An 11,477-nucleotide genomic window follows, 5' to 3' on the forward strand; every position below is an offset into this window, starting at 1 on the left:
CATATTTTATTGTACACTTGGTCATGTTGTGCCTTTGTTAACACCATGGTGTTAATGTCCGATGGTTATTCGGTGACCGTTCTGGTTCCAAGAATTAAAATTCCCTTCATCTGTAAGAACGGTTGTCCTGCCAAGAAATTCAATTGTAAGGTTTGTTTCTCATACAAGGATGTGTGACGTCTTTATTACCACAAGGGTGGGTCCTAATAAAAGGAGGGGGAAAATGGTTGAAAGCTCAAACATTTTGACAAGTGTATTTACTTTTAGGGCAGGTGGAAGCTTCTTACCTCTTCTTTCACAAGTAATAAACCTGAATTCCCCCCTTGTGCAGATTCCTCAGTGCAGTGGCAGCACAAACGTCTGTCACAAAGACATAGTTCAAAAGTTTTTGTGCAACTAGAATTTGTGCAAAAAATAATTTAAAGATAAAACTCCCATTTAACATTGTATTTTATAGCTTGATGCTCTGCACAACTCTTGAAGTATGGAACACATTTTCTAAGCCTTTAAACACGTTCAATCAAAATCAATTATGTGATATCTTCACTTCTGACCGTAATAACGCCCTGGGTGTGGTGTGAGGATTGGATGAGCACTGTGTACAAGGTAACACCTTGTATCTTGGCTCGTTGCAAAGAATGAGGACAATGTGACCAAAACAACAAAAGAAGAAAAACAGTTCATTGCTGCTGCATTTTTTCAACAGTTAACTCTTACAAAGACGGGTTGAGTAACTCGGAATGCATCGTCAGAATGCAGGAAATGGCATCTACTTCATTTAAAATTTTCTGGGGGAGGACCCCAACATGAGTGTCTCTCCTCACATTACAAGTGCTTCTCACCATTAGCCCATGTGTTGCTAACCAAGTACACATATGGTGTTCAAAGTACGCTCAACTTAATCTTGCTGCATTCGCATTAATGAAATATTTGTACATTTTTACAGTAATTTATTGCATATTTTGCCAGATTATGGTGATTCTGGGGTCGTGATGATGGGCCCCTTGAAGATTGTTGCCCAGGGTACAGTGAAGTGTTAATCTGGCCCTGGTTGAGTTACAGAAGAGTTCTCAGGAATAACGTGCTCAGCTCAATCCAAATGCCCCTTTTCCCCATAAGACTGTCCAACTCTTCAGTTTAGCATTTTTATACTTGGCTGATCAAATATGAATGTTTCAGTTCTAAATTATTCTGCAACTACAATATTATTTAGTCTCAACATGAAAAATGTTCCTTAATAAGCAGCAATAAGGACAACTAATATCCCGAGACAACTTGAATGAGAAACAAGATCCTTCTGCAAATAATAAACTCTTAATGACCCTTACCCTGTTGACTTTTTAAAACAAAGCTGTGATCAGTTTAGCAGTTCACTCAGTAGAAAGTAAAAACTTTCTGCCTTGCAGATTCTTTTACATAGTTATTACAATGCTATTTGTATGTATATACGGTAATCTAGTTCGCTCTCTACCTCCATTCACATCACTTTCCCACTACACATACACACATTTATAATCAAAATGTTTAACAAATAACTGAAGTGTTAAATATATTTTATTAAATAACATGTCCTTCAAATGAAAATCTAAAATACCATTAATTTGGGGTACTATCAAATACCTAAACGAGTCCATACAAATTGCAGTACTGTACTCGACAAACTGAATCCCTCACAAAACCTGGTTGTTTGGTTCCACGGGTTTCATTTAGAAAGAAATCCAAGTCTTCTCAGAGCAACTGCTTGTCAAGTGTCAAAATAAAAATCATGTGGTGCATGTTGTCATGTAGAAATGATGGATTTTGACACAAATTATAATCCCTTGAGCCACTCAGATGTGGGTTACTTGCAATGAGCTTGATGTCCCTTCTCTTTACTCGTGTACTGTTTGCAACATGGACGTGGTGAAAACTGGCTTAACGGCTGCAAATGGATGGAAAGACCCAACTTCAGTCCAGACCAGATCATCCTGGATCTTTGGCTTTTGTCCACCTTTGTCAAGTAGGACGTCAAGGTTTCGCTGGCAGAAACGTGGCTGTGCCATGGGTTCTTCAGTGTCAGCCATTGTGAAAATCTACACAAAGGAAGTGGAGAGCATACAAAGAAACAACACTGAGGTGTTGGTACAGGTGAGTCTAAATCCAGATGTGTGAAGTGGAACACATCAGTTCAGGGCTGTGTGCCCTTTATGGAATGCGCACTGCAAACAGATAAAAACATCAACATTAGAAAAATACACTCAGCCCAAGATGCTTCTTGATTCACATCAAGGAAGAAGACATTTATTTCAAGCAGGACAGAGGTGGTGCTTGCATGTTTTGTCTTTGCAGCACAGTGCAGACGTGTGTGTAATCAGATTAACACCAATCTGCTCCTTCGTGCATGTGACCTAAACATCTCATGATGTTTAGCCCTAAACATCCTCAGGAGGGATGGGGGTGTGGGGGCTAATATAGCGCTCATAAATTAATGTAAATCAATGTGAATGTTTTTTTTATTTTTTAATTCAGTCTTGACAGCGAGTACCATACTGTATGACCACGTTTTTATTAAAAGAAATGTATAAAACCAACAAGTTGCGAGAGGAAATGAAAGTGTTGCATTCAAGCGCAGTTTGCAGTGGTTATGATTCAGCTGGTTTTGTTCAGTGGAAACGCAAATTACTTAACAATAGCAGGTGTGCATCTGGAAATGGAGCCTTTATTTGCCTGAGGCGTCCTTGCGGATTTGAATCTTGTTTGGCTAATTTTTCATTCAACCTTTATTTAGACAGGTTAATAACCCCATTGAGCCTCGAGGACTCATTTAATTGTTCTCTAAATTTACCCAACAAATCCCATTAATCATCATATTAAAGCATAGCAATGGTAACTGTATGGTATACTGAGACACTTCCAGATTGTTTGTAGCTGCCATGTTTATTTAAGTTCCAGATTTAAAAATCAATGGAACTTGACCAAAGTGCTTTACAAGAAAGTATGTTTTAATCTGGACCTTTGTATACACAATGAAGAAAAACTCTGGTTTATTGTATTAATGTAGCGCTTCGGCTGGTGTGCGGATGTAAAGAAGATCAGTAAATAAGAAGAGGTCGGAGCATTTCAAATTTTAATACTGATTAATAAAATCCAAAATCAACCCACAGACAGACAGGCTCCACCTTGTCTGTGCTTTTAAACTGGAAAAACGTGACTGCGCTGTGTATTCAACCTCTGCCCACCCTTGTTTTAAGCGTTTCAGGCAGCGTTTAGTGCAGAAACAGCACTGGTAACAGGTTAATAATAATACTGGTCTCAGACAGTAGACTTGTGTCTATATTTATCCTCTCACATATTTCAACTAAAGCTCATTGATTCACAGACGCTGCTGTCACACCTTCCCACTAAAGTTTGCAAAAGCGGTCTGACATAAGAAACTCATCCATAAACTTTAATCACAAACTTGGGATCAGATACATTTGAAGAAACTTAATACATGCACTGGGATATTTGGTGAAACTGTTTGGAGGCTGGAGACGTGTGAACTGTGTGACCGTCTTATGACCTGATTAGACTAATGAGGCCTTTTCCTATTGTTAAGAACGAGTGCCGGTTCATTCTTCCCGGATTGGTTTTGATCGGAGGGGAAGGTCAGGCTTCCTTCAGGTTTAACAACATTTATTTTCACAAACAGATGTATGCACAGAATACAAGCAGATCTGGAGGAGCGGACCCAGTATGACAGGAGCCGGTTCTGAAAAACAAAGAAGAAAGTGCCTCCTTATAACACCTTATGGGGGCCTCCCCTCGGGAGATATTTTGACCTTCTGCACAGGAAGACCACAATTCACCTCCTCAGGCAGGCAGAGGTGCTTCTATGACTTAATGTACAATGTTATCTCTTGGTGCCTCCAAATGGTGAGAGTTTTCTCAGAGGCCAAACAACATTATCTTCAAATGAGGCTAAACCTCCCTGTTGTGTTGCTGGTGCAATTAACAGATGTTCCTGGTTCACAGCTGCATACACTAAAACATATGAACTTAACTAAACTAACCCCCAATAATCAATTAATAGTTTTAAACCATCATAATATCCCACACTATCCATTAACAATTGTCACTTTTACTTAGTTCCCCACAGAAACGACTGCGTAAGCTGCAAACTTTTCAATAAATCACAAAACAAGCAGGTGTTTTATTTTGCCCATTAACAGAAGAAACCCTGGAGATTGCTTTCTTTTGTCAAAGCCCACAGAACGACTGAGAAGAGCAGAGACCATAGTGGTGTATCACACATTTCCTCTGCTAACTCAGATCATGACAGCTGCCAGTATTTATTCATGCATTCATTTGGCCCCTCTGTGTTTTCTGACTGAACATGAACAGATGCAGATATAGTTTAACAAGATGGAACAAACACGGACCCTGTCAGACCACTATACTCATGTTCGCTCCAATTAGTACAGAAGGAAACAGGTTTTTGTTTTATTGAGCCACGTTAAAGCTAAATCTGAATTTCTATTATAAAGAACTTTCTGTTTTCTCAGTTTGAACCATGTGAGCAACAGTTATTAAATAAATAGGAGGATAATCATTCCTATTTACTCAGAGGTTGTGCACACATTGGTGTGCACTGTGTGGATTGAGTTGTGCCATTGTAACCATTTCAAACTGGTGCTAATTTCATGCCACCTATACTGTGCAAATATCCTCAGGACATTATATCCTCCAGCACCCATGCTCAGTCAACACTTCAGAATGTCATTTCCTGATTTTTTTTTTTTTTTGGAAGTGTTTGGAATTCACATTTTCAAGATGCTAAGTAGTTTTAGCCTATATCTGCTCAAAAACAACATTAAAATCAGTTTCTCACTCACTTATTGTCTGCACGGTAATCCTGTTTAGGGTCAAAGAGAACTGAATAAGATCCCAGCAGGCAATGGGTGACTGATGGTGTACACAGGTCATCAGCCCATTACAGGACCACATCAAGGTAACTTCACACTCACAGCCAATTTATATTTGCCAGTTGCCCTAAAAAGCATGTTTTTCCAGTGTGAGAGGACACTGGAGTACCCAGGGAAATATGTTAACAAATATGTTTATTTTAGTTTATTATTTATAAAAACAGCACTTATTCTTTGTTACTAAGAGTGAACAGTTTACGTGTCTCTTATTTAGAAGCATATATGACTCTCAGATAAAGTAACTTATGGCTACACTACACCACCTAGTGATCTGAAGTTAGTAAGTCTCAGCCAGTCAAATTATTTAGGCAGACAGAAAGAATTTGATGCTATATTAAATGTTAAAGCAACTGTTTGGTGTATGTAGATGCTAAATTATATGGAACTATGAAATGTGCAATTCTGGATATTTAATATGCCATCCCACTCGACTCTGTCTGCTGAAAGGTATATATGATTACCTTTTTGGATTTCAGCAATCGTTTTTGTTTTTACTTAAAACTTCTGCAGCAGTCCCACAGTTATTACAACAAGAAACAGTCAAAAATCTTAAAAACACAGACAATTTTTATTTTAGACAATTTAGCAACATATCACCAGTGACCCAAAAAGGAAGAAGCAAATAAAACAGAATGGATAGATGGATATATATATATATATATATATATATATATATATATATATATGTGTGTGTGTGTGTGTGTGTGTGTGTGTGTGTGTGTGTTTGTATATAAAACTTACCATATTTGATTCTTGTGCTCATTTTGTGCATATTTTGTAAAATGCTGAATGTCTCTGCATTTATATGCATTTGTATAAATTTACTGGCATCTTGTTCCCTTTATTGAGTATTTATTCCTTCTACAATGACAAACTTGGTCACTTTTTGTAAAACAGTGGCCTTGCAGAAAATGTTATCAAAGCTTATTTATTTTAATATGAAAAATGTTAAAGACACATTCTGTGTATTTTCATGAAACTTGCAGAAAAGTAATCATTAGTAATGCATCTACAACTGATGAACTTTGAGAGTGATCCTGTATCAAGATGGCTGCCACAACAAACTGACCTTCAAACACACACAATATGGCTTTCACTCAGATATTGATCTAAAATTGGACGTGGTGACAGCTGAGACTGAACATATTCTGAGTACCAACAGATTGCAGATCTGTGCTTAAAAAAATTCCCATAACTATTAAAAGTCAACATTATCTGTTAGCAAAATATCTCATGAACCACTGGAACTATTTTAATGAAACCTTTAGGAAATAATCACTGACTGTGTGTCTCTTTAACTGGTGACCTTTGAAGTCAACCCCATTCAACATGGCCACCAAGCCATCTGACCTTAGAAAATACAAAAATGGCTATAACTTAGTCAGTTTTACAGATATTGAGTTAAAATGTTGGTGTGGTAGTAGCTGAGAGTCATCCTCGAGCATACTGTGCGTGGTATCTCACAATAATGCTTGAGATTGTGCAAAACATTATTTTCAAAGTTTGACTAAATGTGCTTTATCTTTGTCATTTCTTAACATGAGATGAGTTTAGACTAAATCTCTGGCATGCGTGTGACATGCAGTCCTTCTGAAATGCTAGGCCTTTAATTTTCTAATTATTAAAACTACAAGGTTTTACAGTATGTTGGATTTTTTTTGTGGAGTTTTAGTTTGATCTTAAAATGTCACATCTAGAAAGGACTTATGAAGTTGCAATTTGGATTTGGCTTAAGTAAAAGTAAAATAATGCATATATGATCAAAGTAGGAGGAAAACAAGGCTAAATGGTTTGGACTTGTTTAAACTACGAGCGGCCTTTGGTAGTTGGTCCCAGAGCTATAACACATTGATTCTTGTGCTCATTGCTGGAGAGCAGATACTCTTTTTTTTTATTTTTTTTTTTATTGAAACAAAAAGCTTTCTTGAAGAAACTGTCCAGTTGATGTGATTTAAATTTTTTGTGATTTATTTACCTGGATGATTGACTTACTTATTATTTTATTTTACATTGAATCATTGAAATAATTTAGTTTGAGTAAAATAAAAAGCAACTATGAGTTCAATTAAATTCAGCTTATTTACTGTATTTAGCGGCAAGTCACAACAGAAGTTGTCTCAGGGCACTGAACAGAAACATTCACGTACATAAAAAAAACAATTACCATAGTAAAGTTACCTGTCTAAGACAACCAGAAGATTGTGTTGAGTTAATTTCATTGTTACCATTAGTCTGGCAAGATCAGCCATTTTTTATTGATAAAGCTCGGCCTATTTCTACTGTATACAAAAAAAAAAAGGCAAACTATTCTAAATATACCTGACCTGACTGAAAAATGTTGGATTGTATACCTGGATTATTGAGCATGGACTTTATTGTTATTCTAAATATAGCACAGTCATATCAGGATTAAAATGATAATAGGGGGCAGGGAATGGATTTGAAAAACAGAAATGCACATTTTTGCTATGATTTTGTGTCGAGTTATTTCCAGTGCGTGCAAAATAAACAGTCTGATTCAAACTGCCTTGTTTTCTTCACTTCTTTTGGCCGTGAAGGAGATAAATTTGCTCACAGCGTGGTAGAAGGTTTCTTTCAAGAATGTGGGTCATAGACAAAAACCTACGAGTTGTGTGAGGGGGCGCAGAGGGGCTGGAAGGAGATGAGCAGGACAAACAAAATGCTGCATTGGTGCACATGAACCTTCACCACGTGAATCAATATTCAAGCCCTGATCTCCCTGTTGAGCAATGAGGGCAAAGAGAAGAGGGGAAGACCGAAGATACAAAAGGAGGACTGTGAGACGGCATGTGTTCAGAGGAGGTCCACGCTGGAGACGAAGAGAGAAAGAAGACTGCTATGCATGTCCAGAGAAAAAGGGGGTACGGTTTTTAACGGACCCTGCAATTTGAAGCCGTCTTGGCCGAGCTGCTCACTGGACTCCAGTTGGGATTACTATTAAGGTAAGTAAGTAAAAAATATAAAATTAAATCCAACACTGTTTGAATTTTTGGCTCCAATGTGGAACTTTTGGCTCTTTCTTGAATTTAAAAAAAATCTTTATAACATCTTTTTAAATATCTTTCTTGCTGGGTGCAGAAATTGACATTGAAAATCAATCATATTCCAATACTTTCTAATGTCTGAATGCAACAAAATATGAAGAAAAAAATTGCTTTGTTGCAAATATAACATTAAAATGTGCAAAAGACAACAAATTCTGCAAAATTGTGTCCATTTTGAACTCTTGTACATTGAGAGCAAGGATTTTGTTTCTAAAAGGCATTGTTACATAAAATTACAATTTTATATAGCCTAAAAAAGGTTTTTCTTTCTTGCGTTTAGCTTTGAAAACGCCTTCAGTGATGAGCGGTACAATGTGGAAGAGGCTGATTGTGATCCAGCTCCTGCTGACTGAACAGGCCTTCTGCCGGGCCCCGCCTTCTTTGGAGAAGAGGGACACGCTACTTGAAGAACCTCGTGCTCCTGATGATATGATGGACAAAATCAAACAGGACCATCATCCACAACCCACTCTGTTGCTCACGAACCAATCTGGACCTGAAGCACCAGTTTCTCAGGAAGAGAAGGTCCGATCTGCTCGACTTTTGACATCAGTCCTCAGGGCGAAGCTTCAGGATTATCTCCACATCGAAGGGAATGCCAGCTGTGAGGAGCTGCTGTCTGCCAGCACATTAGATGATCCATTATCTTCTGTGGTCCCTCAGGAGCTGCTGGGTCTCTCTTTGGTGCCTGTGTTGGTGATGGCAGGATGTTCTAAGGAGGCTCAGACCCTGGTGCTGAAGCTGTACGACCTGCTGGGGGAGTCTGATACAGAGGAGCTCCTGATGGAGGTGGAAGAGCTCATAGAGAGGAAGATGAGCAAGCCAACATCTGCACCAGCACCATCAGTGTCGCCTTCACTGAGAAATGAAGAAAATCACATAAATGCTTTGATGTTTAACATTCAGCAGCTGGCCTTGATAGAAGAAGACTCCTCTCCACAGGAGGGTCATTGTGAGGGTTGGACCAGAGTAAATGGTTCCATGCTGGTGGGAACAGCTGTGAAAGGATCCTCAGGTGGACTGAAGGATGCTGTGAGCAGCTGCGAAAGACTCGGGGTCCTGTGTGCTGGGGTGAGCAGCGGTGGGCCGCTCATGCCCGGGTTGTACCAGGCGGTGTTGAAGAAAGGGAGCCGCATCTTTCCATCCAAGTACTCCGAGTCTGAGTGCTGGATTCATCAGTGCAGTACCCAGGAGGAAGTTCTGATCACAGCAGGTCCACGGTCAAAGCGCAGCCCTCAAACGAGCTGCATCAACAAGAACGAGGAGCGTGTGTATAACGTCATGGAGTGGATACCGGGGGTCAGCACCCTCTACAACCTCGGCACAGCTGTGTACTACGCGTCAGTGAACTGCCAAGAAACAGCCAAGGAGAGAGCCATCCTCAGTGTCGTCGACCTGGGAACCGACGCCCTGATGGCCGCCACAGGAGGGACCGCTGGGGTGGCCGGCTTTGCTCTGGGGGCAGGGGTGAAAACAGGTGTCAAGCACCTGATCAACTCCATGAAGAAAGATGATGTTCTCGTGAACCAGTCTAGCTGGGAACAGGGTGTTTTCACCGTCCCGTAGACTGGAGCCAGAAGGCATTAGCCTCTAAAGCTTTTACAGTTTGTAATTCATTATAATGTTTAAAAAAAATCACAATTGATAACTGACACATTTGCAGAACAACAACTAGTTATGCTTTTTTTAATTACTTGTTTAGACGATTTACACGAACCATGCATTTCATAGCTAATTATCAGACCAATGAAATCTATATATTTTTTGTAAACTTGAACAGTTTTTAGCATATTCTGCATGTTATTGTTTTCATCCATGAATGCTTGGAGACTAACTTGTTGATAGGTTGTTTAAGAATCAAATCAAACAAAGTTTAATTAAAATTTGTAGTCCACCAGTAGTTTGTTCAGTCACAAATGGGTCCATAATCTTGGAAATATGTTTTCAGAACAGAAATGTAACCTTGTCCATTAGGAATTGTTAGTTATATGTGGAGAGACCAGAAAAAAAAAAAACACAAAAAAGAACTATCCAACTTTAATTTCTTCATATATACACATGTATAGGTTTCAAGTTTCAAAACGTAAACTATACGTACATTTTATAAAATTGATACTTTTTGGTGGAAAATAACTATAATAAAGGCTGAATAAAAACATTTTTAAAATTAGCTTAAAAGGCCTATACAAGTAAATGTGTCAGAAATTATATTAAAAGTTGATGCTACTGAAATATTCTCAGATTTTTCATGTCAAGATTGCTCAACAAAACACATTTTATGGTTTGCCAACATAAAAATAAAGTCAGCAAAAACATTATAGCCTATTTTAGGGTGACTATTTTTGTGTGTATTTTGAAATAATGGTACAATTTATCATATTTACACAACAGCATTAAAAACCGATCTCAGGAAGATGCAACACTTTGATTTCTGTCTTTTGTCATTTGTTTCCTTTGTTCATCATAAAGTATTAGGAATAAAAGAAGACTGATGAACTTATTCTGTTGATTTATGATTTTTAAGGTTAATCAAATACATATTAAGTTTTGTAGCGCAGTACATTTACCTGAGAATTTGTTCGATAAGACCTGTTGGGGGCAGATGAGACGTTTGCACAGTTCAAGAAAATACTAATTACATCATATTTCTCACATGCTTTGTAACACTTTAAAAGTAACTGCCCCACTATATCTGTTTCGCATAATTCAGTGAAAAATATAAATACAAACTTATACGGTCAGTGTTTCAGTGGATGCAATATTGACACTTAAGATGTTGGGAAAATGCACAAAATGTCACGTGAGAATGAAATATTACCACAAACACAAAAGTGAAACAACATATTCCCGGCATCTCCACCTCCACTACTGCCTTTTCTCTCTTTTCAATGCAATTCTGCACGTAAACACTCGTATCTACAGAAAAGTATGCGTTGTATCTACTTCAAATATCGTGTGCATTTTGTTTCAATAAGAATATTATTGTGGCTCAAATAAACAATGAAGACCTTCTGAATCTTACTTTTTCTGTAGCTGCTTTATTGATGCTTGACTGCTATATCTAAGTCAGTTTCTTTATTTAACAAAAGTATAAATTGTAATAAAAACAGAACAATTACATATCAAAATATATTGAATGATAAGAATGAGTTGTGATAATCTGACCCAGTTTTAGTTCCAGTAGTGATCAGACTGACTCTGTAATGCCTTACTGTGGTTTAGAACAGTCATATCTGCTTTCCAGTTCTATTTGAGGCTAATAATACATCTGCTCATGGCACATGATCACTTTCGCTCTGAGTTTCTTTTCTATTTGCTGACTGTGTGCAAGCAAAGACATGAAAACAAGATGGCAGTTTTCTTCTTTGTCAACCCTCGTAAGGTGCTCTGATGTAGATGAATAATTTCACAGAGAATGTGAGCAAGTTTTTGTTGCACAATTTCTGCCAGGTTCAGAGGCGATCAGCTG

General features: G+C 38.1%; 1 protein-coding gene across 1 annotated transcript; it reads left to right on the forward strand.

Moving 5' to 3' along the window:
• Positions 1-7,761: 7,761 nt before the first annotated feature.
• apof (apolipoprotein F) lies at positions 7,762-9,760 on the forward strand. The gene is made up of 2 exons (XM_037679586.1): positions 7,762-7,906; positions 8,289-9,760. The coding sequence occupies exon 2, from the start codon at positions 8,309-8,311 to the stop codon at positions 9,572-9,574; it is 1,266 nt and encodes a 421-aa protein (XP_037535514.1). The 5' UTR covers positions 7,762-7,906; positions 8,289-8,308; the 3' UTR covers positions 9,575-9,760.
• Positions 9,761-11,477: the final 1,717 nt, after the last annotated feature.

The sequence above is a fragment of the Nematolebias whitei genome, chromosome 7, assembly GCF_014905685.2.
Source record: "Nematolebias whitei isolate Nwh7 chromosome 7, NemWhi1, whole genome shotgun sequence".
Lineage (NCBI taxonomy): Eukaryota > Metazoa > Chordata > Actinopteri > Cyprinodontiformes > Rivulidae > Nematolebias > Nematolebias whitei.

What these genes read in the sequence shown, in the direction of transcription:
- apof (XM_037679586.1), top strand. Translation starts at nt 8,309, where the DNA reads ATGAGCGGTACAATGTGGAAGAGGCTGATTGTGATCCAGCTCCTGCTG.